General features: G+C 55.5%; 1 protein-coding gene across 2 annotated transcripts in view; it reads right to left on the bottom strand.

Moving 5' to 3' along the window:
- LOC111145187 (unc-5 netrin receptor B) overlaps positions 1-25,986 on the bottom strand; it is an 81,206-nt gene extending 55,220 nt beyond the window's left edge. For both annotated transcript variants that reach the window (XM_022499906.1, XM_022499907.1), the window contains exon 1: positions 25,613-25,986. In XM_022499906.1, coding sequence (XP_022355614.1) covers positions 25,613-25,691 — 79 coding nt within the window. In that variant the 5' untranslated portion in view covers positions 25,692-25,986. The remainder of the gene's footprint in view (positions 1-25,612) is intronic.
- Between the last annotated feature and the right edge of the window lie 1,301 nt (positions 25,987-27,287).

The raw sequence follows: 27,287 nt of genomic DNA, 5'->3' as shown, positions 1-27,287 counted from the left end.
GAATCCTCACCAAAGTTGTTTCTGGCTCTTGGGAACTGGTACCCAAGAGCCTACTTCCTCTTACTTCTAAGGGCCATCAAAGGAACTTTCTTCTGATTTCTCAGGCACAGGCATTCTCAGGCTAGACAGCCTGGCCAGAAATATCAAATATGCCTTCAGCTTGCCCTGGCTCCCATATTCCCCCTTGTCTCTTAAGAAAGGAGACCATGTAGTGGGAGGGGAGTGGGGGGAATACGGGAGGGCAGGAGGAGGGTGGGTATCTGCTTGGGTCAGAGAGAAGGCAGGCCTCTGCTGCACAGGGAGGAAGTCGTTATTGCTGTCCTCTGCTTGCTGTGACCCTCACAGGAAGCAATGCGTGGGCCCTGTGGGAGGCTGGAGTCAGAGGGAGAAGGCAGGACGAGGGGTAAAGCTGGCCCTTCCAGGCCTCACCACCCACACCCACCCTGCTGGCCCTGTGCCCATGCTGGAGCCTTCCAGAGGCAGGCCGCACACAGCACCTCTGTGGCTGGGACCCCTGGTTTCTGGGGGCACTGGCCATGCTCCAAGGGCCTTCCTTTCTTACTGGGGATATTCAGGTCCTGGGCAAAAGGAAATTTAAAGCTCAGCAGGTTGTGTCAGCAGAGGAACTGAAGTGGCAAGTGGCTGGCCCAGGACCAGGGGCTGGAAGCCAGAGGAAGCAGATTTAGGCCTGACCAACAGCTGTCCACGTTGTCCCCAAAAGGAGCAATCCCCATGGCAGGAGAGTGACAGTGCCACTCGGGGGCGTGGAGCAGAGGCTGGTATGTGAGAAGTATGGCTCACAGTCTCTGGCACCCCACTGGAAGCAGAGCTTTTTGGCAGGGACTGAGAGAGCACAGTGCAGGAGTGGGGAACGGAGGGGAGGCAGGCCTGGCTGGGCATCCAACGCGCCCCGCTTGGGCCCCTGTCTGAAAGCTCCCGGAGACCAGTTGGGCCCCCTTCTAAGGACCCACATAGGACATCTGCTTCTTTTTCCTCAAGCCCAAGGCCCATCTATCCTGCAGAGCCGGTGGCTCCCTGCGGGCAGGCCTGGAGGTTTACATGCACAAGGCACACATGGAGAAGCAGGATAGGAGCCTAGAACTCGGAGCTGATAAATCTAGCCTTCGGCCTCACCTGGGAACCCTCTGGTACGGGTGATCGGTCACGACCTGGGAGCCAGCTGCCCACTGCCCACCTGGGGAACCCTCTGCTGAACAGAGAATGGGGTGGGGGGGGGGGGGGGGGGGGGGGGGGGGTAAGGGGGGCGGAGTTGGCGATCTTAGCTGGGCCCTGTCTAGCTTAGCACCAAATACTATTAGCACTGGGAGGGGCATGGCGTGTACTTCCCAGCACTTCTGATGTAATAGCCCTGGGCTGAAATTCTCAGGGATCCTCCAACTGACCCCTCAGAGTCTCCCATCAGGTAGGTGCTGCTGATAAGAGGGAAACAGGGCACAAGACGAAGTGATCTACCCAGGGATACCTGTGGGAGGCTCCCAACTGCTTAGCACTATGGGGAACCATAGCCCACCACCCAGCCGTTCCTTCTTTTGCCCACCCCGCATAGGAGATGGCTACTGCTGCTCAGGTCCCCCTTCCCCATTAGCAGGTTCTCCTGGGGGAGGTCTTTGTTGACCTCACACTCATGGAAGGTGTTGCCCAGGGCTGCTAAAACCCACCCCACGAACTATCAAGTTACCTGTTGCCTTACTGAGAAGTGATAAGCCAGCCTCTCCTGGGTCAGAGGCCCTGTGGGGACACGGCGTAGGTTGTTCGCAGGCCACTCAAACCTGAACCTGCCCTCTCCGCTACCAGCCAGCATCTGCCACCATCCCCCAGCCACCAGCCTCCAGCCAGGACAGCTCAGCAGCAGGGAAGTTAGCAAGGCCTCGGTTTCTAAGTCTGAGCCCCACAGAGACTGGAGATGCTATGGGAGGGGAAGAAGCACATGGAGCAAGGAAGTGGGGAGGATGGAGGGCCAGAGTGAGTGTGAGCAGCACAGCCTGCAGTCGGGTGGAAACTTCTGGAAGACAAGAGCATCTGGGGCGGGGGTGGGGAGGGAGTGGTCCAGGAACAGGGTCTCCCTGGCCATAACCAAGGGTGCAGGGCCACTGTCCTGGCCTTCGTCCCCTTTGGGAGCAGCAGGCAACCTGCAGAATGGGTGATCCCTGAGAGCTGTGAGCAAGCCCTTCCTGGGGCTCCATTGCTGGGAGACTGGCCTTTCCACCCGGGGCAGGGCTTATTTTTAATGATTACACTCCTATTTATTTATTTTGTGTTGAATCTCCCCCTCCCCACGCCAATTTCTGCCTCGGGGCGTTACAGGCAGCTGGGCTATTTGTGGTGGAGTTTAATGAGGTGACACAGAAGCGCCTTCTCTCCCACCAGAAGACAGAATCCCCTCTAGCCCCAATTACCTGCCTGGTGGGGCCCTTCCCACCTCACTCACCCTCCCCAGCTCAGGTTACTAACCCCCTCCCCTGACCCACCCAGCTCACCACAAATGAGGAAAACGCCCCACATTTATTGTTTTTACATGCCTTAAGGTAAGCATTAAATGTTTCTCAAGACTGAAAAAAAGAACTTAAGGAGCCCTAATAAAGACCATTTCTGCTCCCAATAAAGCCTCCCTTCCCGACCCTGGAGAGGCCACAGGCTGAGGATGGAGGGCCCTACCCTGCGACAGACACCAGACAGGCACACAGTTGGTGTGGAATCCCCATTTCACAGATGGGAGAACTGGGGCCACCAGAAGTCAAGTTACCCCCCAAGGCCATATGGTCTGCAAGAGGTAGAATTGAGTTTTGAAGGCAGGCTACCAGACTCCAGAGACCCCCTAACCACTGAGTGATATCCCCTCACACAAAGTGTCATTTAAACTTTATGAAAATGGACGTCACGGGGGGTAGACTGCTATTAATTGCTCGTTGAGGCTGACGTGGAGACTCAGCTGGGTTAACTTGTCCAAGGACACAGGGCTAAGCAGTGGGAAAGGTGGCAACTGACCCTTCTGTTGCCAGAGCTTGTCCCCATAAGCACGTGTCTTGGTGACCAAGAGAGAGGGGTCCTTGGGCAATGTGTTCACAAAGCCCTATGGCTCTCACAGACTGCCCCTCCCCCACCAACCCCAAGTTCGGGTCCTGGCTCCTTGCTCTCCACCACTGCACTGCACACCCACCCCAGGCTCCTAGGTGCCCACCCATCTCCATTTCCCACTCCCACAGTCCCCGCGTCCCATGCCTGCCTCCTCCAGGAAGCCTTCCCCCATCCCAGCCATGGAGACCCTCCACCTCTGAGCTAGAGAAAATGTGAGCTCTTTCTCCATAAGCATCCATCTTCTCTCCCTAACTGCAATTTTGTGCACTCCTTGGAGCAGGTTCTAGGTCTCCTTAGGCTAGGCACAGAGAAGGGAATTAGAAATAATGGGGGCTTCCCTGTTCTCAGGATACATCCAGGAACAGAGTCCCTCTGTGCCTTCTGAGGCCTCCACTGGCCTGCCAAGAGCTCCAGGGAGCCCTGAACCTGGATTCCCTATCCATCCCCCCTAAGAGGAGAAGCACTGCAGGTTTCCCTTGCACAGAGGAGAAACTGAGGCATGGCTAATGGTAGCACCAGGGAAGAAGCACAGGAGACTAGTGACTCGGATACGGGCTCAGGCAGAGGGAGCCCCACACCCATAAGTGAGGAGCCCACTGCCCACCAGGGTGGGGTGGGAGAGCCCTGGGCCCAGCTCCGAGGAGCTCTGAGAACCACTTTACGACTTTCTAAGTGGCCGCTCTGCTGACAGCTTAACAGCCAGATCCTCCCAGCCCCGGGCTTCATATTTACGAGCTGGAGGCTCCGGACAGGGAGGCTCAGGAATTCAGCCCACACCACCCAGTCCCCCAGCCCTCTGGCTCCGGGGCCAGGAAGCCATAAAAAATGATCTTGCCTTGCTTCCCTTCCCCCAAATGGTTTTAGGGGGCTGGGGGAAGGGACCGTGAGTGGAGGTTGGGAGCAGGGAAGATGCAGGGCCTTTTCCAGAGCCTGCCCAAGTTAATACTCATGGAGAAAGATGGCTGACCCCTCAGCCTCCTGACACCCCCCAGCCCAGGCTCCTGAGGCAGGCCTTTGCTGGTTCTGAGGTCCCTAGCCAGAGCTGCCGACGACTGCACACAATCGTATTTATGGAGCACCCACTCCAAGCCAGAGTATTACCTCCAACCTGAGGCTGTATGTCCTCATCCCACCTAGGCTTCCCAGTTTACAGCTGAAGAGCGTGAGGCCCAGAAAGGTAAAGGAACTCGCCCAAGGTCACGCAGCGTGTTAGCGATAACATACTGACCTGACGCTAGGGCTCCCGACTCCCAGGGCCCATGATGCAGACTCCTGACCCCTGGGAGGCATCCGACCTGCCAGTGGGTGAGAGGAGTGTCACCCCTTCTTGTTCTGAACAGGTCTCTCTATCTGGACATTGCCTGAACGTGACCAGATGCTCTCTAGGGGCGGCCCTAGCTCTCTAAGGCAGGGGTGCCCCCTGGAGCCAGGTCCTGGGCCCTGGTGATGGAGAGTCCCTCGTTTCCAGGCTGAGGCCAGAAGGCCATGCGAGCTCTGGCCATCTGAGTCCTGTCCCCAGAGCTGGAGAAGCTCTAAGAACCCTCAAGCATTCTCCCTCCTCTGTCCCTAAGTGTCCTCAGCCCCTGTCTGGCCTGGGAAGGGCCAGAGTCTCCCACAGGATGTGGCTGTCTGGCTGGCTGTAGCCGCTACCACATCCCCTTTGGGCACTGTCCAGGCCCAGTGCTGAGGAACGCTGACCACGGAAGCGACCCCACCCTCTGACCTGCTCTGCCCTGGCCCCCCGGACCATACCCTTTCTTCCTACTAAAGTGGGTCAGTCTACCCCGGGGAAGCCAGGCCTCAGCTCTCTGCTAAGCTGGGGGGCTCAGTCAATGGCAGCCAAGCCCCCAGCTGGGTGCAGGAGGGGCGGTGAGCAGGGTCTGGCCGGTGGGGCCTGTTGGTGGCCACCCGCCTCCTGGTCGCCACCCCCTCCTGTCTTTCTCTGTGGGCTGGGCCCTCTCCCTGGTGGCCCCCCAGTGAGGGGCTGTCTGCAGATAATCAGCGAACAGATTCGGAAAGAGGGAGGAAAAAAGCACTCAGGCGCCAGACGGGATCCTTATCTTCTGGGGTGGAATGTCAGAGGCAGCAGCAGCAGCAGCAGCAGGCCGGGAGGAGCCCTGCGATGGAGCCCTGCATTCACAGCCACAGGGGAGGAGGGGACCTGCCCTGGGCACTAGGAGGAAGGAGGGCAGGACGGTCTGTTCTGGGCCTGCAGAACTTGAGGACCAATGGGAATCTGGCCCTGCCCAGGAGGGGCTTTAGATACCAAGTCTCCAGGCCAGCCCCCAGGCCCCGCAAGCTTCCACTCGCCCTGGGACCTCCATAGAAGGACAGGGGAGGAGGGGCTAAGTGAGTCCACCAAATTCCCAGCCAGGCAGCACGGGATCCAAACCCAGACCTGCACTGGCTGGGCCATGGCCTTAGCCACCAGATGCTGGCTACATTCCCTGATGAGCTGTGCCTTGGTGCTCTCACCTGTAGAATGGGGATTAAAAGCCCCATTGCCTCTTGCATGGAACTACCGGAACCCTCCATGGAGACACTGTCTGTGAAGACAAAGAAGGGCCAGGAAAGGGGGGCGTGTGTTCTGCCTGATGCTTAGAGCCTTCCACTCAAGAGGCTGCTGGCTGCTTCTCACACAGCTTGGGGGCCCACAGAAAAGCTCTACGTCTTGGGACTGACTGGCCCCCACACTTCCAGTGAAACCCTGTGGCATGACAGTGGTTCCTTTCACAAAGCAGAAAGCAGGCTTTCTGATGGGGCACTGTCTTCCTGGGTTGGTCCGTAAACCTAGAATAGGACTGAGGAGCCTGGATCCCCCTGGCTTGGACTTCTCCTCTGGGGCTAGATTGGACCCCAAGCATGAGGAGTCATCTGTGGGGCTCCAACAAAGGCCTCGGGGGGAGGGCACCATCAGTGGGGGTTAAGGGCACAGGCCCTAGATTTTGGTTCAAATCCAGGCTCTGCCACTTTCTAGCTGTGTGTCCCTGGCAAGTGTCCTCACTGCCCCCCCCCACATGACCACCTGGGGCCTCAGTTTCCTTGTCTGTGAAAAGAGAGATGCTTTTCAGCTCTAACATTCTGTGACTTTATGCTTGATCTGACACTTGGGTGTCTGCACTATAAACCTTGAACTGGAACACCAAGGAAACACACTCCTATCAAAGCAATATCAGACTAAGAGTGACCGAGTATCCTAGAGCAACCTGAGGCCAACCTATGCATCCCCTGGTCCTAATTTCCTGCTGGCCTCAGCCAGGGGCAGTCAGAGTAGAAGCCCTCTGCTGGAGTTGGCGAGCTGACCTCTCAGGGAGGGGGCAGGAAATGCTAGTGGGGGTCGCACAAAGAAGGAAAGACTTCTGGTTGGCAGTGGGGATTAAAAGTACAGCCCCTCTCCAGCCCCATGAGGGTCTGGCCGGCCTGTCCTCCAGCTGCCATCTGCAGAGCCCTGAACTAAGGCCAGTCTGGGACAGCGCCTGCCTTTGGGGCCTGCGTGAGTGACGGACAGGAGGGGGATGGGACCAATGGGAGGAGGCGGCACGAAGGCCTGGCCAGCAGGAGGGGTGAAGGTGAGTGCTGGCTGGAGCCCGAGCATTTTCCGGGCTGTTATTCTGGGCAACTTTTTATTTATTCAGAGGCTGGGATGCGGCTTAGCATCTGTCGGCTCAATATTTATTACATGCACATTGGCCTTGTACCACAGATCCCGGGACAGGGCCACCACAAGACCCTCTTCCCCCATGTCCTCAGCGAGAGAGCACACTTGATGACCTGCAAGAAGGAGCTGAAGGGTAGTACCTTCCCGAAAAACCACCTAATCCGACCCTTTTGATTTACCTTCGGGGAAACTGAGGCCCAGAGAAAGAAGCAGCCTGACTCAAGGTCACAGGCACTCTGATACCTGAGCCTTGATCTCTTAGCTTTCAGGCCAGTGGAAGAGACAAACAGGACTGTAATAAAAACACTGCAGACCACACTGAGAAGTGACGGCGACCTGCCCTCCAGTCCCCCACTGGGCCCAGGCAGCACCCACAGAGATCTTGGCACGAGCCCGCAGCTCTGCCACTAGAGTCTTTACCCCTCAAGCCTCAGTTCCTCCCTCTGCGCAAGCAAAGTAATCAGAACCACGCCAGGAGCGGTTGGGAGGGGCGTGTGACGACACCCTGGAAATTGTCAAGTCCTGCACAACTGGAATTTATTTATTGATCTTGATGCTGCATAGGCCGGGGCGAGGGTGGGGGAAGAAGTGAGGCAGGACACTGTAGTGGGGGAGGGGCATCTGTCCATGGCCACTGAATCCCTTCCTTATCCCAGCCTCCAAGGGAAGGCTGGAAGCACCTAGCAGGTCAATAGCAAAAGCCTGGGCTCCAGCCACTGAGGACATGTAAATGATGGAGAGAGTGGCACAGTGGGAAAGGAGCAGGGGAGGGCAGTTGGCAGAGCCGGTAGTGACATCACACTTGCTCCCAGCTCCAAGCCTTCCAGCAGCCGTGAGGTCAGCTGGCAGAGCAGGATACCTCCCCCACCCGCCACACGCTGAGCCAAGAGGAGCATGGCACTGCCAGGGCCGGGGCCGGGTGCCAGCTCGGATTCCCCGGGTTCCTTCTTCCTTCCACCTCCCTGGCCCTGCGGCCGCTTTGCCTCCAGCCCCCCTGACTGCATCTCCATGCACTTTCTTTCCTGTGAGCACAAGATTGCCGCTTCTCATATAACACATAAGCTGTGGTGTGAACTTCTGGTAAATGAAGATCTTATTTAAAACTGTGTGCTATCAAGGGAGGGGAAGAGACAGGTTCCAACACAGCTCAGCTCTCTTGCCAGGAAAGGGAGGCACTGGACTGTGCACAGAGCCACCAGCAATCCTGGGAAGTCGCTTGGAGAAGGGCCACAGGATCCCGGGCACACCCTTGATGGACTGCCCACAAGGGTCAAACAGAGTTACTCTTCCTTTATCTGCACAGGAAGGGAGGGCAAGGAGGTTCCCCCCCGCTGGAGCCTTGGGGTTGCATGTGGAACACGGGGCTTTCCAAGAATCGCAGAACTTGGGACCAGAAAGGCCTTGGAGAGGGTTGAATCCTGGGGCCCTCTACCTTAGCGGCACAGCAGATGACCTGGTGTGCTTTCAAGGCTCCCAATGCCCAGGTCAGACCCCAAGACCAAGTAAGTCTGGGTGGGATCTCAGGCAGAGGTGATCCTATCATTCAGCCAAGGCTGACAACCACTGAGCTGATCTCTTTTTAACAAGTGCTGTGCATCTGAGAGGTCGAAATTCACAAGCACAGACTTCCTAAGCCGGAACTGCTAGGGATAAAGGCCAGGCATGTGAGTCTTGGAAAAACTCTAGGAGAGCCACATGTACAGCCCTGATTCTTTACTCATCGAGCACCTGTTCATCAAGGGCCCACTCTGTGCCAGGCACTGTTCCAGGCCTTGTGGGTTAGGGTTACTGGGTGAGTGAAATGGCCTGCCTGCATGGAGTTTATAGGCTAGAGTGTAACAGATGAGAAAACAGCCAGCAAGGAACTGGTTGCACAAATAATCATCCCAGCTCATAGAAGGTGCTAGAAGAGAAATAAAAGGGGCAGGGGATCAGGGAAGGGCTCTCTGAGGAAGGGACATCTATGCTAAGACCTGGATGGCAGAAAGGAGCATGGGGTGGGGGACTCGGCGTGGAGGCATTGTCTACTGACACGGGGATGGCGTGCTCCTGCTGCTGTAGGGCCCACTCTCATCAGCCCCTCTGTTGACAGGATCCTGGCTAAACAGGAAGTGGTGGGAAAGAGTCAGTGTTGCAACGGCCCTCTTGGGACATCAGGAAATTCTACAGGTTGATGGGCCAAGGGGGATTTTGGAAAACGTGCAGCTGAAAGCTGTAAGGGGGCTCAGAGTTCACTGGTTCAACCCCCATCAGTTAACAGATGGGGCAACTGAGACTTAGCATGAGGCTGTGATTTACTTGGGGGTGGCATCACCACTCTGAAAGGGTTACGTGAGACCCCACTATGGAGCTGGTCTGCTGCTCTCAAACCCACTGTCCGCCCCTCTCCTCTTCCCTCCTCCCCAAATACTATTCATTGCTCCCCGTATAAGTGATCTGTGTGTTCCAGCCACGTTCTAAACCTGTGACACACATAAGGAGCTTGGGTGGTGAGAAAGTGTGGGCACCCCCCAGTAATTGCTCTGAGGTTAGGGAGGTCCTTCCACCCACACCAGGAAGCCCATCGAAGGCCAGACAGAATGGTGCCAGATAAGGCTGTGGAATTTGGAATTTAGTGGGATCTGGAATTTCCCCTATAGGAAAGCTGGTCCCAGCTGTCCACCCATGGTGAGCGTCTAAGGGAAGGGCATGACATATTCCAGGGAGGGGACGGGTGGCCCAGGTACCCAGAGTCAGAGGCCTGATGTGGAAGGGAGAGCAGAGAGAAGGCAGAGGGAAGGCAGCTGGCTCTCTCTGGAGCATTTCTGCCCAGAAGCAAGCTGGGTCCACCAGGTCACTCTATGTGTGAACAGATCACTGAAAGCGTCTGCTGGCCTTGCTCTTGCTCAAGACTGATTTCTGCCTTTGAATGTGGCGTCACTAGGAGGGCTAGAGGCCAGGCTGTGAGGCCACCAGCATCCCCAGCCCCAGAACAGGCGCACACCCCTACCACTGAGAGCACTCAGAGCTAAAGGCCTGATAGCTCCTCTCCATCTCCAGCGGAGTTTCCTAGAGGTAAATCCTGGAGGGAAGACTGGGTGCCCTGGAAAGACAATCTAGAACAGCTCTTAATCTTTTCTTAATCTTTCTCAACTATGCCAGGGTGGAGAGGGCCCGGGGCAAGGGTGAAAACTCAGCCGGCCACAAGCAAATCCCGAGATAACTTGGGTAAGTAAGTCATTCCTCTCTCTCCCTGCTCAGTTTCCCCACCTGTAAAAGGGAAGTCCAGATACTTGCCCTGATGACCTCCAGGGCTGTTCCAAAGCTAAGATTCATGTGTGAGGGTGCTCTTTGCTCCAAGGGCTCCATGCCTGTGAGAAATGGGCACCACCCTGACATGTGCTGGGCAGGCAAGACAGAAACAGGCCCTTGTGTACCCCATCACAGCTCTGCCAGGCTGTGGTTTCTGAGAGGCTCTGAAGACCAGCCCTCCCCCATAAGCACTGGGATTCCCTACCAGGAGCCTTGGAAATGAACTCCAGGGCAGTGCGGTGGAGATGTTCAAGCACCTGGGAACTTGTTCAGCCAGCTCTGCAGCGGTGATCTGCCACCCCCCACCGCCAGGGCTTCTGGGACCACTCTGGTCCAGTGGGCTGTGGTGGGAAGGTGGGGAAGACAGCTGACTTCAGGCTTCCAGCAGCCCCTCTCCCTGGAGAGGCCAGACCCTCAGCTGGCCCAGCCCTTCTCTCTGCAAACTGCACAAGACCCAGAGCGGAGGCAAAGAAGGATGTCAAGGGTGTAATAAACGACTTATTGACTGGTAAGCAGAGTTCTCAGGGCTGGGAGACCGACCTTCCGGCAATTATGCCCTCCACCGCCTGCCCAAAGACCCCTCCCTCTCTGTGGAGGCTCAGGTCTGGCTGAGCCCCTTCCCCCCAGACCCTGTCCTGACCTATAGAGGCCTGAGGCCTGCAGACAAGGTGCCCCCAGGGCTGCCAATGATCCTCCCCATGCACCCACATGAATGTGCACCCTCTCAGACCGACCCTTAAAATGGTACAGGCTGGAGAAAGAAGACTCACGTGCTGGCCGGGACTGGTCTACGGGGGGAAAGCCCAGTTCTGCCTGTTAGCTCTTTACTGAGACCAGGCTGGAGTGGCTGCATTTCACAAGGGTGGTCCAGGGCTCACACGTGCTCACATGCAATCATTCCACAAGTCACTGGTGCGTGGCCGGCTCTCATGGGGATGTCCGGGGAGGTGTATTGGGGGTGTGGGGGGGGGAGACCTGGTCCCAGCCTAGGGCATGGATGCAGAATGGGTTTCTGGAAGGAGCACTGAATTTGGAGTCCAGAGACCAGGTAACACCCTGACCAGGCTCCAACAGAAGATTGAATCACTTCACTTCCCTAAGCCCCATAAGACCTTCTTCCCAGAGTCATTACAAGGGCTCCGTGAGAATCAATGCGGGCAAGAGAAGAGGCCAGAGTAGAAGAGTGGCTGGGGCCTCAGAGGGCCTACAACACACCTGGCACACAGATGGAGTGCACATGGATGGGACCCTCTCTAATCAAGGAGAAAGCAAACAGAGCAGCCACCTCAGGGTGTTCAAAAGCTCTGGAAAGAATGGAGGGAGGTGTGTGTGTGTGTGTGTGTGTGCATGCATCTGTGTGGCAAGGGACTGGAAAAAGAGAATCCAAGGCTTACTGAGGCCCAAAGAGCAACCAGCAGACCCTGCAGGTAAATAATAAACAAAGCCCTTTGCACACACATGAACTGTGACAAGATCCCACCTCCTCTCTGTGAGGCAAGAGGTATGGAATTCATTACTCCCCACCTTACAGAAGAAATCGAGCCCCAGGGTGCTGAAGGCATGTGCTCAGGACCACAGAGAGCCAGGAGTCACAACTGAAGCCTGAGCAGGGCTAGCACTTGTGCATCCTGACCTCTCCATCTTCCCTGGGGGCAGCACAGGGAACCTGTCACCCCGTGAACAGCCACTGCTTGGACCGGTGAGCAGAGCAGGAGGCGCACGCATGAGGAAGCAGAGAGCATTCCAGCAGCCATGGAAACAGAAAGAGAGGTCCGGATCTAGCCTGGTCTCCCACCTACTCCTCTCTTACGTGAGAGGTAGTGTCCTCTGGATACTATGTTATGCTTCCTTCGTGTGCTGGAATATTCTGGGAGTCCCAGCCCTCGGGTCCCCAGCAATGCCATCATTTCTGATGTGTGCTTGTAGCTGATTAAACTCCTCCTGCAAGGCACAGGGGTGATTTCCAATATTTTGCAACTACAAACAACGTGCATATGTATTTTTGTATTGATAAAGCTGTACCTGAAGGGAAGATCTCTAGAAGTGCTGGTTTTGGACCAAAAAATAGAGTACGTGACGCGCTGCTATGAAATACTGGCCAACCATCTAGCTGAAGGATTGCACCAAGGAGCGGTTCCACCGGTGACAACTGCAAGTGTGCCTTGCAAGGCTTCCCAGGAGAAGGTGTGGTCCTAACTTTTCATTTTGCCCAGTCTCCTAAAGTGAGAAGTGGTATCTCAGGGTTTGTTTTCATTTGCATTTTTCTAACTCTGAGTTGTAACATTTTTTCATGTGTTTGAGGGTGACCTACATCTTGTTTTGTGAATTGTCTGTCCATGTCTACTTTCTTCCTTTTTCTTTTTACCAGGTTTTTGGTCCTTTGTTACCCAATATTTTAGAGTGCTTTCTGTATTGGGATGTTAGTTCTTTGTCTGGGGCATGTGTGACAAGTATCCCCTCCTGGCTTTGTCTTTTGACTAGTCTGGGGTGCTTTGTTGTCCAAAAATTTTTAATATTTATGTAATAAATATCAATTTTTTTATTTTATTGCCTCTGGATTCTGAATCATAGTTGGAAAGCCTTTCCCACCCCAGCATTAAGGAAGAATTCACCCACAGTTTCATCTACTACCTATGTCTGGATCTCTAATCCATTTGGAGGTGTTTTCTTTTTTTTCCCCCTCTCTCTATGGTGTGAAACGTGAATAAAAGCTTACTTTTTTCCAAATGGCTACCCAGGTGTCCCAGCACTGTTCATTTCAAAGTTTGTCTTTGTCCCCGTGGGCCAAGATAGCATCTTTGTCATATACTACATTTCTTTATGCACTTGGGTCTCGTTCTGGAATTTCTATTAGGTTTGACTAGCCTGTCCAACAATTCACACACCCATGCTGCAGTCTTAATTATGGGAGTGCTACAGTAACAGTATGTTTTAACATCTGGTAGGGATAGTTTTATCTCATCATTACCCATTTTTGTGCCTCTAAGTGATTTCTCGTTTAATCACATTGGCGAATGGTTCTAGCACCGTGTTGAAGAGAAGGGATGGTGGGTATCCATGCTTCATTAGTGATCTTAATGGAAAGGCTGTTAGTGTTTGTTTCCCCATTAGACAAAATACTGGCTATAGGACTAGAGTATGTATGTATTTTATCAGGCTTAAAAAAAAACCCTTAATTGCTTTTTTTTTTTTTTTGCACGTTGATACAACAAATGGGTGTTGAATTTTGACCAAGGCTTTTTCAGCATTTATAGAGATTATCACATGATTTTGTTTCCTTAGATTCATTAATCTGGTGCATGATATTAATTTGGCATGTTATTAATGTGAATGGATTTTGAACCAACCTTGCATTCCTAGAATGACCCAGAGTTAGTCATTCTGTGTCATTTTCTTAGGGGGAAAAAAAAGAGAGAGAACGGAACTGGGTACCAAGGATGACAGCCAGCATTTATGGAACCCTTTCTCTGTCCTCTACATGCATTATTAACTGATTCAATCCTCAGGATTGAAGCTATGGAAGCGGGCTTTATTATTCTCATTTCCCAGATGAGGAAACGGAGAACAACAATGCGGAAGTGGCCTGGCCCACATCTCACAGCTAGCAAAGAAAAAAGACAGGACTGGATCTTGGGTCTTGGCTGTAAGTGGGCAGTGTTATTTGGCTGTACTTAGATATACAAAAAATGCTCACAACCTGATAAAATGTGGGAAGGGGCACGTCTCTGTAGGAAGTCGGGGGAGGTCTATCCTTACTTCCTGGAAGCTTGAGCTGCCCCCCTCGCCCCACTCCACTGGAGCCCCGCAGAGAAATGGTGCGAGGCGGGGCTGGCGATCTTGCCGAGGGCCAGGTGCTGTCAGCAAACGGCCTGCGGATGCCCCTGAAGTCTGTGAGGCCAGGCAGCAAGCAGCCCTGCAGGCCTGCCATGTCCCCATCCAACCTCAGCCTCGCTCTGACTTCGCGTTCGTGGCTCAGGCTCTGGATGGTGTAGGAGCAGCTCAGAGAAGGAACACTAATCCGGGGAGGTGTGGGCTGCCAGAGAAGAAAGGGCAGAGGAGGAAACCCTACCCCTCCACTCCCTGCTGGTCCTGCCTGCCCCGTTTTCTAAGAACGGGCAGCCGGCCGAGGGATTATGTAAGTTCTGGTGGGCACGGCAGATGGTGTGCTAGCTGAGACACATCAAAGCCAGCACTGATACTAACCTTCCCTGACGTGCTACCCCGGCCTCCTCTGCTCTGGGGTGTGCAGCATGGAGAAGGGTGGGGAGAGACCCCAGACTCTGTCATCTAGCTCAACAGCCACGACCAGCCAGGCTAGGGGAGAAGCCAGGGCCCACCACCCAGCAGGAGGTTCCAGCCAGGGAAACAAAGGGTGGGTCCTTCCTGGGTCCTTCCCGTCCCCCCCCACCCCCCAAAACAGCTCTCAGATGAACCACATGGTCCATAGGACAAGAGTCCCTGCTCTGCCCGCCTCCTTCCACCTCAGATCAGCTTCTCAGATTTGGACAACAGTTTCCAAAGCATCTCTCTGGGTGTTCTCTGCTTTGGCCCCACCTGCCATGCAGCTTCTTTTTATTCCTTTTACTGATGGGTAAACCAAGGCTCAAAGAGGGTGAGTGAGCTCTTGGTCATACAGAGTTGGCCTTGGAGCTGAAGCTTCCAGATGTCTAGTCCAGTGCTCTTTCCAAATGCATAAGACCATGCAGGCTCCTCCCCTTGCTGTAACCCCAGGTGGGTCACTAAGTCCCCAGCAGGCCACCCTGAACCTTATGTCTGATATTCCCCACATCAAAAGGGGACTACTAGAAAGAAGCAACAACTTGCAGACTAGAAAGAAGCGACTTTGCAGGTGGATTTCTTCCTGGGTAGAAAGAAAAGGAAACCAGCTTTTACTGACCATGCCCCATCTCGTTCAATCTCCCCAACAACCAATTGGGGCTCATCTTTTTTTTTTTTTTTACAGTGAGGAGGTGCAGTTACTGACCGAGACAGGACTTGAGCCCAGTTATTTCTAGGGCAGACCCTCTTCATTTGAACATATGAGGGTACCAAAGCCCAGAGAGGGAGAGGGAGTACCTTAAGGCCATACAGCAGATTAGCTGTGTAGACAGGATTAGAATCCAGGCTTCCCAATCCTTAGCTCAGGATTCTTTCTGCTGTTGTCTCTTCCGAGTCCACGCGCGTGTGTACAGAAGTGGGGTGCGCCAGCACAAAAATATGGGGCCAGATCAGATTTGCAGCAGGGGTCACTGTGCCCAGCAGCCCTGGCTGTCTGGCTGCCAGGCAGGAATTCCAGCTCAGCCTGTGACAGGGGCTCCTGGCAAGAACCAGTGGATGCCCAGCTGGGAGGGTGGTACTGGCCAGGCCTACCGCTGCCTCTGCCAAGGGCCCGAGGGGGTTGAATCTCCCAGGGAGGCTCCCTGAATGTTAGCATCAAACACAGTGCCAAGGAGAACCTGGCTTGGTCAGACCCTGCAGCCAAAACTGCTCCCCTGCACCAAACCCGGCTCCTTCTAAGGAGCTGGTAGCATTTGCTCTGGAGGGCTGAGGGCTGCGGTCAGACCCTGCCCGTGGGCCTTCGAGAAATACCCCCTCAGCCTCCATGCAGTCCCAGGCCCCAGAGCCCACGTGCATGCAATAGGCATTCTCTTGAACCACCACGAGAAGCCAGGCTGGAACGGAATGATCAATGGGCTTGGGAAGGCAAGGAGAAAAAAAAAACATTTTACAAGGGCCTCGGCAGACTGATGAGACTTGGTTAATTCTTTGTGGCTCCCTTGGACTTAGCAAATAAACTCTCTCACACCTAGGGGCTCTGACCACTGAAGACTGGGCTCTTTCCCCACGTCTGGTACATAGGAAGTGCTCAAAGACATAAGCGGAAGAGAATGCAGAGAGGTAGGCAAAGACGGGGAGGAGGCAAGCAAAGCGACCAGAATCTCCTGATTCTTGGGCTACATCCACAGCCACAAGCCCAAGGCACAGGAGGGGCTGAATCATAGCGAAGAGCGGGGTGAATAAAGCCTGAATGTGAGATCTCATTCATCTGTTCTACAAGTGTTTATCAAGCACCTTCTATGCATTGGGGACTGTGCTGGGAGCCAGGGACATGGCAGGGAGCGAAATCAGACCCAGTCCCCTAGCTACCTGGTGTCAGAGTTGCTCTTTCATGACCTACTTGTTCAAGCCCATCCTGCCTCCACCCAGGTCCCCAGGGCCCTGGCTCAGTGACAAGGAAAGGGAAGGGTGGGAGGCTACCCCATGCAGTATTTGTCACCTGGTCCTGGGCCACTGCTTACTCTGTGAGTCTCGCTCTGCCTTGCTGCGTCACAGAATGCCTGAAGGTGGGATGGGGGAAGGAGCTAGGAACAACTTTCCTGGAATTTCTGACTCAATTTCTTGTAAGCTCGGCATCCTCCTTGGGTGCTCAGGCCTCAGGCTGGGCAGGCGGGCGCCTCTGATCGCATTACAGAGCTACTTGCCTTCAGCTCTGTCTCCTGACTCCAGTAATGCCTCTAGACGCCACTCGAAGCCTCTGGGGGTTGCAGGCTCCTGGGTGATCTCAGTAGCTGTTCTTCCCAGATCTTGGTGATGCCTCCTGGTACCCACCAGCCCTAGGTGAGCCCCAGGGACCAGAACAGGCAGGCAGCCTCCCTCTTCCTGCCCCTCTCCCTGGCTCTCCAGTCAACCCAGAAGCTGCCACTCTCTGTCTCCTTGTTCTCCTGCCCAGAGATGGCCACAGAGAAAAAGCAAGGCACAGCCCCAGCCAGGGGTCAGCCAGATCAGGGTGGGGGAGAGGCAGGAAGGAGGGAAGGCAATAGAAGTCAAGAGAACCTTCCCTGTGCCAGGATCACATATGGCATCTCACGGCAAAGCACTGCCCAGTGAAGGGGGCAGGTCACCTCGCAGGTTGGGATCTGTGGGGCACTCAATGAGTGAGTGCTTTTAATCCCAAATGGCTCTTTCCACTGTACCAAGGGACCCCCGGCGCCAGCATTCTTCTTCTACCGGATGATCAGGAACAAGTCAGTGCTGAATTAGCAATTTGTCTCCTGGGTGGGTGAGCCAGATGCTCCCAGCTCCAGCCCCTCACAAACATAACCCCCATTAGGATGCCCTCTCTGCCTCCCCAAACTCTGCTTATCCTTTGAAGGCCAAGCAACATGCTGCCTTCTACAGGAAGCCCTCCCTGACCAGCCCCACAGGCCCACAGGAGGCTTCTCTCAACAGCCTCAGTGCTTCCTGCTATACCACGTAACACGTGGCATCAGTAGAAATGATGCTGAGGAGGACGGTGAATGCTACGAGCACCTGAGGATGTGCCACACTCTTGCGTGTATTACCTCATTCTTCCCTACACCAATCGGATGCATTGTGTGTATTACCTCATTCTTCCCTATAAAAATCGGATGCAAGCGGCATTATCAGCAGTCCCATGCTACAAATGAGAAAACAGAAGCTCAGAGAGGGTAGGCAACTAGGCCACGTAGCCAGATGGGGCCCCAGCCAGGATTTGGCCCACGTGGTCCGACAGCACCGCCTGCCCTCCGAGCACCGCACTGGATCCCTCCCGGGCCACCTGGGAGCAAGCTCCTCCCCGCCACACAGTCTTCCTCACTCTCACATCTCAGCAGCATGCACCGGGCACAGGGCTTGCCCGGGCCCCAAGAAGCAACTCGAGTCAGTTCAAGGGTTAGGCCTCTGCGCTGTCCCCCTTCGACTACAGAGCCCAGGGCTAGCTCAGATTGAAAGAACATATGCACGTGCACTGAGTTCCAGGGCTTGGGCTGGTGTCCCACCAGGATGTGGGGACAGGATCCTTCCTTCCCCACCCACAAGATCAGCCACCCTCCACCCCTACAAAATGAAATGGTGAAGGTCTTGGTAGGTCTGAAAGTGTGTTCCCCCATCCTCTCCTCAGCGCCCTCCCCCAGCCTTGGTGGGGGAGGGGAGTAAGTGCCTTGTCTCATGAAGACTCAGGCTGTCTCTGCCAGTGGGGTCCTTCTCTGCCCCTGGGCCCTGCTTGGCATCCAGGGCTCTTGGCCTCTGAGGCAGAAGATGCTTATAGAGCAGGAAAATGGGACTGAAGTCTGGAGGGGTGATTTATGGCTTCAGAGAGAGAGACCCAGGGCCACATAATGTTCACAAGGGCATTCCAGTCGATATATTGACTTTCTAGAGGGGCCTCTGTAAACACAAGTGGTTCTGGGCCTCAGCTACTACCTCTCTCTCGCTGGCTGCGGGGGCCTCTGGAGAGGGAACTAGACAAAAACAAACAAGCAAACAAAAAATAACCCAAAACACCCAGAAATAAACCCCAAGGCCCCCAAAGGTCATCCTTCCACCTTTCCCCACCCCAAACTTCCAGAAGGGGAGACTAACCAGGTCCCGGAGAGGAAAAGGCAGCTGTCAGCAAATACTAGAGTCTCCTAACTCCTGGGCCAGGAGCTGCTGGGCCTCCAGGCCCAGAGCCTCCATCCTCTCTCCTCCCCTCCCGCCCCTCAAGGAAGCCAACTCTGGCATCACAGGGCCATCTCCGTGCCAGGGCTTTATCATAATCAGGTCATGTGCTCCTTAAAACAACCCCATGAGGATGGCATTACTACCCCCACTCTACAGATGAGGCAAATGAGGCATGGCACAGTTAGGTGAGCAGTCAAGGCCACAGTTAGGAGGTGGTGATGCTGGAAGGCTATGTTAACCTGCTCGAAATCCCAGTCGGCCCTGCTGCACACCTTCCATGCCTGCAGCTGAGGCCTTGGAGAGGGGCCTCTGTGAGGAGGGGTGGTGGAGGAGGGCTGCGGGCTCCTATAGGGGGTAATGACAAACAAACTGTCCCCCTCGGATTGGCTCGCAGAAGCTGTTGGGCCCAGGGTTGTCCTTCCCTCTGTGTCCACTCTGGTGGGGGCATGGCAAAAGACATAGGAGGACACCACTCCGTGCTCCCGCCCACAGCGTAATGCCTACTAGTGTGTGAAAAGTATTTTCCGGGCTCACTCCATCTTCAAGAGCCAAAAGGAGAGAGTCAGAGAATAAGATAGCTTTTCCTTTCCAGCTTCCACCCCAGGTCCCAGCCTGTAGTCAGATGAGTTCCCCAAGATGCACCCCTTCAGATGAGTCTGAAAGCCCCAGGAGTGGAAATGTGACCAAGGGCTGCCTCACCAAGGACTGGGCTTGCCCAGGTTGGTGGCTGAGCAGAGGCCAACAGGGTCCATTTTCTGAGAGTGGAAGAGGCCTGGGGCCGGGCATCCCTGCCCAGGTACCCTCAGCTAGCTAACCCAGCCCTGTCTTTTCAGGGCAGGCTCTTAGAAACACCTGAAAAAGAGAGAGTCAAGGTCTGGCTCCCATCACCCCTTCCAGGAAGCCCCAAGGCTAAGAAAGCTCACTCTTGACTGTGTTCCCCCACACATACGGACACTTCCCTCACTTGGCATCTGAGACTCTCTGAAGGTCATCCCGATTTTGGAGTGGACATCAGCATCCAGCATAGTAACCACCTTGAGGGTTAGGGCCAAGGCTGCTCTGGCTCTGACTGGGTCCCAGGTCAGCTTCCTAAATAGGTAACCTTCTCCCTGGTGGGGTTCTTATAAGGACCAAGTGAGGTCCCATCTATAAAAGGGTTTTACAAACCAAGGCAGTATGCACCAGCAGTGGGGCTGGCACTTTCCTATATCTCCCTGGTCCACACTGGCACATCTTTTATCCTAGTGCTAAGGATGGGAGATAGTGTAGGCAGAGGTGGGAAAGCAGAGGGATTCTTGGTGAGCAAGGAAGTGGTAAGGATAGTGGAGTAGGGCTCTCGAGTGTGTCCATGTGCACACGTGTCCACTTTCAATTGCTTCCACTGAGAGTCCCAGCCCCAGCCATGCCTGCTTACTTTGCTTTCCATAAGAGATGCCACTTGCTGAAGCTCTGCCTGCCTCTTCTCTAGCAAATTCCAGAGGAGACCCCATTGCCTCTAGAGGGCTGCAGCATGAGCCTGACCCAGGTCAGAGAGCTGATTTCCAAACCCTCAGTGCTGCCGCTATTCTTGGTAAGCTGGAGGCCAGCTGCAGGTGACCCGAGGACCCAGACCCTTGTCCTGGGGGCCATCAATCGAGCTCCTGGACTGGCTTTAGGACCTATATATGGCTGACCTTACTCCCTCTGGGGCAGCAGGACCTACCTATCCTATCTGCCCTCAGGGGAGGTGGGGGCACGACCACAAGGACACCTGGCCTCTGCCCTCTGCCCTCCCAACTCCAGAACCTGGCACTTGGACCAAATCCTGCCCACAACTCCCAGTGTGGAGCAAAGTAAGGTCTCCTTAGTGCTGAAGGGCAGATGGCCTGGGTCCCATCCGGAAGAGACAGCCCCAACAGAATACAATGGATGAAGCGTCTCATGCCTGGTGGTGACTCACTGTCCCCATGCCACACATACCTATTTATACACAAACACACCACAGCTGTGCCCATATGCACATGCACACACCCCCGCACACCCAAACACACGTAGCCACCTACCTCACACATACCCATTATACAAAAGGCACAACCCTTGCGACATACCTATTCACTGTCCTGCACCTTCACCTCATAGCCTAACACGCCAGTGCAACACCACACCTACCATCACTGCCCACCCCCTAATACACATTCTCACCACCCACCCCTCCTGCCCAGCAACAGGCATACTCCTTAATACACACTTTCACACCCATAGCCTGCCTTCCCGGAGAACCCGGCCACGCGGCGCAGGGAAAGTTGTGAGGCGCAGGCGGGGGCGGGGGGCGGGCAGCCTGTTCTGGGAGGTGAGGACGGAGGCGCCTAGGCTGGGCGCCACGGTGTTGGCGCTCCCGGGGGAACTCTGCAGAGGAGGGGAGGGGGTGCAGGGAGAGAGGGAGGAGAAGAGCTGGGCGCGGAGGAGGGCAGTGGGGAGGAGAGAGGGGGTGCTGGGGGGCGCAGGGAGGAGGAGCGGGGGCACTCAGACGGCCGTCTCAGGTAAGCGCTCATCACTGTGGGGCCGCGCGGCTGGAGAGGGTCAGTTCGGGCGCTTCCCGCACCCGACAGCTTTCGGAGAGAAGGGACGGGGAACAAAAGGGGTGAGGGAGCGGGGACGCGGCCGATTTGTGCGCGCACTTCAGCCAGTGTTTTCGCGGCCATTAGAGAGAAAAAAAAGCCACCGCTCGGAGAGGAAGGGGTGCCGCGAGACCGACCCGGTGGGGGCGCAGCGGCAGCGAAGGCGCGGGGCCAAGTGCCAATGCCACGCGCCCGCCCGCCCAGCTAACAGCCGGGACCCGAGGCCAGCTGCGGGACGCCCGGCTCCCCAAAGTGAATGTCGGGATCCGGACACATCCCCCCAGGCGGCCGGGCCCATGGGGGGGTGGGAGGGGCGCACCAGCCCCAACTCGGGAAGCAAATCAAAGGGGGCCTTGCACCGATTCCCTCCACCTTCTCCTCGTATTATTCTAGTTACGGTATTTTAAATTTTCCTTTAAAAAAATAAAGACAAGAAACAGAAAAGCCCAGAAGGCACTTGTTTGGTTTCATTTTGGCTTCACAGCTTTAATGACTCCATTTGTGGAAGCTGTTGAGGAAACTGGTGAGGAGGAGAAGGAAGAGGAGGCCAGGAGAGGCACAGGCTGTGGCCTAGGATGCCCTGCTCCCCTCCCTTCTCCCCAGGGGAGCCACCCAACCAAGGGGGCAGGGTCTCTCTGTTCCTCAGTCCCAGTCCCAACTGGCGACCCCGTCTCTCTCCCTTCCCTGCAGGCATCAGGTGGGCTCCAAGGTGTCTCCTTGGCACCCTAACCCCAGGGTTCAGGGTCAAAAGAACATGCTTTGGGGCGGGGGGCGGTGCTCCAGGAATCACCAACCTTACTCTCTTGGAAGGAGGGGGTCCTTCTCTACCCTCATCCTCAAAGTCCTAGGCAGTCCACACCCTCCTTAGAAGACAGTGGTGAGGAGGGGAGGGGGAGAGGGGAAGATCTCATCTTAAGCCTGACAGCCAGAAACTCAACAACATGGGTGGGGAGGAGATGGGCTCCCCAAAGTTTCAAAATAAAAAGTAAAAATACATTCTGCTCCATCTACACATATGAAGGCAGACCTTTAAAGTGTAGAACCAGGTAGTTCTGCAGCCCAAGGGAGCTTGGCTTGTGGTTTATATCTCACCTGGGGCAGATCAGGACCAGGCGTGGAGCCAACCTTTGGGCAGTTGGCTAGTCTCGGGCCTGACCTCTGACCTCTGTGGCGGGGCCCTGTTCCACCTGTCTGGGGTCCTGGTTCCTGACTCCACCTCTTCCCCCAATCCTGCTACAAGTCCCAGTCTGACCTAACTACCAAACAAACCTTATCTTTAGCTGCCTGCTTTCCCTCAGGGCCTCCATTGGGCAGCTCAGTACCAGACACCCCCCCCCCCCCCCACCCCCTGCTGGCCAGTGGGCAGCCTAGCAGTAGAAAGGAGTCAGAAGCAGCCTGAGGTTTTCGAGGCCTGAGTTCAGATCCTAGATCTATCCCTGAGTCCCCAAGTAACCCCCATGCATGTCAGGGCCTGTCCCAAAGCTTCAGCAGTTAAATAAAGGGGTTGGAAAGGGGAATTGTTTTGTCCTCTGGAATTCCCAGTTGGGAGTGGGGTGGGAGTGGAGGAAGGAGAGAAATTACCTCCGAAATTTCTCCCCTATAGTGATACTTCCACTTTAATGAGAAAGCACATTAAGACACTCTTGATTTTCCATTTGTTTGAGATGGGTGTTTGCTCTAGTCTCCCTCTGGAGACTCTGATGGGCCACCATCTGACACCTACACCCACACACATGCACACCCACACACATGCACACACCTGCACACACAGCAGAGACACTGGGAAAACTCTGGTTTTAATTACAGCTTAAAAAAGAAGTGTTATCATGATACCGCGATCCCTTCTCAACCATCCCAGTCAGAGGCCAAGGCAAGACTCTTTAAAAACTCCAGGAAAGGCTAAGGGGTGAGGTGAGAGGAGATCCTCGGGGCTGACCCAGGCTTTTGAAGTGGCCTCTGCTGGCCAGTCACTTGCTGACACCTCCTTCTAAGGGTCTGGGGTTTTATGGTTCCAGATTTGATTTTTCCACCATCAAACTTTAGGGCTTAAAAATCCTTGAGGCTGTAAAGGGGGCTCATCCCCATATCTACCAGGGAAGGGGCTGAGATAAATGAGACAGAAGTGCTTGCCACCTGACCTGAGGGGAGCCTGCACACCCCCAGAAGGGGTCCCCCTCTGTGGAGACAGCCTTGTCTCCCTCAGCTTTACAGTAGCCTCAAGGCCGAGGTGGATGGGGTCACGAGCAGGAGTCCAGGGTGACCTGAACCAGCCTGGCTGTTAGAGAGGAGCAGCCCTGCATGCAAGTCCGCAATCTGTAGTCAAATGAAGGCAAGATTTGAGGAAAGTCAACACTCTGGCCTTGGTTTTCCCCATCCGTGAAATGGGGAAAAGACCAAGAACCAAATTACCAGACCCAAAGAACGTTCTGAAAGATGTTCTGTGCCTGTGGCATTCGAGAGGCGGGCTGCGTTGGAGGAAGGGGCATGCTCTCCCTCCTGAAGGCACATTTCTAAGGGCTTCACATTCTGGGCAGAGGGAAGACTGCACAGTGACCCCACCACTTGGCCCCTCTCTAGGCTGGTGGGCAGGCAGCCCCTGCCGTGCTAAGTAATGAGCACAATTCCAACACTGGTTCTGCTCACTAGTGAGAAATCAAAGCCCGGTATTAGAGGCCATTTCTGGCTGGGCTCCGTTTGTGCCCAAATCCATCAAAGCCATGGGCCTGGGGTTTCCTCTGGGGAAGGTGGGGGCTGGATGCTTTGTTAAGCAGGAAAGGCAGGCCACTCCCCAGCTGAACCCGGCTCTGGGAGAACTCTAGGCCAACTAGTCTTGTCTTTTTCCTGCCCAGCAGAGGCCCACCCCCTACCCTCAGTAACCTCAGTATTTATTCCTGATCCCATTGCCCGGCTGGTTCTAAAACAGTTTCCCAAGTGCCCTTTACAGAGACTTCACCCTACCCTTCAATCACCCCCCCAAACACCCTCAAACCAGAAACCAACACCCCAGCCCAGCAACTCCCACATTCAACTGCACTCTTTAAAACAAGGTTGGTCATTCAGCAGCTTGCCCCCTCCCCCATCATTACCTTCCAACTTCAAAACGCTGCTTTAAATACCAGAGTCTGCCCAAATCGTAATTAACTTGGATCAAATGATTGTGTCGTAACTTTACAACAGAGGGCTGGAAAAAAAAAAAAAAAGTGGAGGCTGTGCGAAAACCAAGCCCTCGCTCCTAGGCCGTGGGAATCATTAATTCCAGAATGAGGAATCTTGGGCTATTGGGGTGTACGTGGGGCGGGGGGGTGGGGCGGGGGCTGATGCCAACATCCCAGCGGAAGGTGGCGGGGGAGGGCTGCGTCACCTCGTCTACTTTCTGCGCCAGCTTTCCTGCCCCATTCTCAGCCTCAACTCAGAGGACTCCTTGCAGGACGCCCCCCTCCGCACCCCACCTTGCCCGGTCCAGGGAGCTCAGGTGTCCAGAGGCCGCAGCCAGCCCACCTACTTGGGTTCCGGTACCAAAGAGATGCTGGCTCGCCTAGAAACGCAGTCCAGTCAGCGACGCGGGGCCCAGCAACAGACAAGAGAGAGTTGTACACAACCAGGGCGAGGTGGTGGTGGTGGTGGTGATGGGGACTTTATTTTAGGAGCCCACCAATCCCCTTAAGGCATTTTGCAGGCCCACAGTAGGCAAGCGCATCTTGTCCGCTTGTCCACTCCCCGGACGGGGGAGAATGTCAGTGACCCATTTAAAAGGAAACTTGGCAGGATCACTATGTACTCCCCCCGACCCAACACACACACACACACACACACACACACACACACACACACACACCCCAAACCCCAGAAAAAATCCTTCTAGACCTGCGGATCCTGCGGTCGCGGGGAAAGCTGTATGAGCAGTATTCAGCCCTTCCCCCTTCTATAGCCAAAGCCCTTCAAGCCGGCCTCCCCTGGCTAGCGGAGCAGACCCGCGCTTCCCCTGCTCCGCAGGTCTCTTGCTCCTTCCCGTCTGCGGATTCCGGGGGGGTGCAGCGCGTAGGAGCTTGGAAGAGCCGGGAACCAGGACTAGGAAGTTGCCGGCGAAAAGCAAGCAAGCGCACACCTGGCCCGAGCAGCAATAGTCTTTTCTATTTTTTTTTTTTTTTGCTGCCGCGGTGCGCGGGGAGCCCGGGGTCCCTGGAGCCAGTCCTCCGGGAGGAGCAGACCCAGACTCCGACACCCATTCCAAGGAAAAGAAGCAATCCCTTCTAGGAGAGGGGCAGGGGCAGGGGCGGAGCAAGAAGCTTACTCTGAACCACCTGGCCTGCGCCCCCCCCGCCCGCCACCCCGCGAGGTGACTGCGCCATCTCCCACTTTGGTGGGGCGGAGAAATCTACCTTTTAACTTGGGTGCCCTTGCGTTTTCCAAGTACACACCGACGCGGTGATGGACCACTTCAACTTCGGGAAAGATTGGGGCGCAAAGGTCCCCTAAACCCCCGCCCCCATGCCCTATCGTTCCCTACCTGCTTGGCTCAGCCTCGGGTCCCAGCAGAGCAGCAGCGCCAGCAGCAGCGCACCCCGCGCTCCACTCCGGTCCCACATGCTCCCGCGGCCAGGCTCGGGCGCTTCTCCCCCGGGGCTTTCTCCCTGGCCCCAGCCTCGCCGCCGCCGTCTCCGCCGCCGCCGCCTCCTCCTCGCCGTCCTCCCCGGCGCCCGGCCGCGCCAGCCCGTGCCCTCCGTGGGGGCAGCGGCAGCCAACGCTGCGCAGAGGGCTGCCCGGCGCTAGGAGCGCAGTGGGTGCCCAGAGCCCGCTCTCCAGCCAGCTCCGGCGCGCCCCTCTCTGCGCTCCTCAGGTTCTGGGGCTCCGAGCGCTTCCCGGGCTCCCGCGTCCTGGCTTCGAAGTTTCGCGACGGAAGGTTAGTGCACTCAGCGACCCTCGCAGCGGCAGGCACCGCGCCGTCACAACCCCGGCGCGCGCCTCTCTGCGCCCCGTCGCTGCCCGGGGCTCAGGAGCCCTCTCCGGCCCCCGCCGCCTGCCACAATGCCGAGCGCTGCCGCTCGCTCACCCTAGTCAGTCCGCGAACGGATGCGGACTGCGCGCTGCCGGGGCGGGGCCTGGGCGGGCGAGGGCGGGGCCGGCAGGGGGCCCCCGGAGGGGGGAAACCGACGGCCACCTGGGCGCCGTCTCTGCTTGAGCGGGTTGGGGGGGCCTTTCGGAGTGGTGGTGGGGGGGTCTTCGCCAGACGCTGGGCCTGGCGTGTTGGAAAACCCGGCCACTAGAACAAAGCTGGAAGCGGAGTCTGCCCAGTTTTCTTTTCCAAAAATTAAGGAAATATATCTACGCTCTCCTTTGGCTTAGCGGTGTCAGCTTTCTCATCCAATTAAGTTGTGGACCCTCACTTTTGGCTCCCTTGGTCTGTACTGTGTCCTATGCCTTCAACCTGTGGAGGTGTTTCCAAAAGACTCCCTGAATGGGAAAAACCTCAAACACTCAAGTCCTTTTAGGCTGGGGCTTACAGCTATGTGAAGGTGGGCACAGATTGGGATCGTCCTGGGTGGCTCTACTTGTCTGTATGACTTTAGGCAGAACTGTTTTCCAGACCCCTCTAAACCTCCTGTAACACTTTCAGTACTAGTGTTAAAAACGTGCCCTCCAAGGGACAGGGGGTCAGAGGGGAGAGGTACAACCATTGGGCTCTGCTCCTCACCTTCTGTGTGACCTTGAGCAAGTTACTTAACCATTCTGACGATCTCTTCATCATCGTCTAAAATAGAGAAAAATTATAATTATCTCATAAGGGGGTGTAGAGTTGAATGAAAAAAGTATGTATGGAAACTGCATAAACGTCAGTAATGTCTCTTTCCAAGATCTCGCCTCCCTGCCAGTCTGATTTGGGGGGTAAAGTCCCGGCCACTCAAGGGTGGGCCAAAAGACATCCGGAAAGTCTGAGGGACGGTAGTGTCTGAGATTGAAACACAGAGGTGTCAGGAGGGGTCAGCCTGCTACACTGGCAAAGCCCTGTGCCCCATGAAAGGGGTTAAGTACTTTGTACGCATTATCTGAGTTAGTCCTCACAACAACTCTGAGTTACACCAATTGTATCCCCATTTTATAGATGATGGAATGGAAGCACAGAGATGTAAAGTCATTTGCTCAAGATAACCCGGCTTTGCAAGAACTAGTGATTGAAGGGGGAA

The sequence above is a fragment of the Enhydra lutris genome, unplaced genomic scaffold (genome assembly GCF_002288905.1).
Source record: "Enhydra lutris kenyoni isolate GAN:26980312 unplaced genomic scaffold, ASM228890v2 scaffoldscaffold12, whole genome shotgun sequence".
Lineage (NCBI taxonomy): Eukaryota > Metazoa > Chordata > Mammalia > Carnivora > Mustelidae > Enhydra > Enhydra lutris.
The sequence above is the reverse complement of the archived record's forward strand: the minus strand, read 5'-3'. Positions and strand labels throughout refer to the sequence as shown.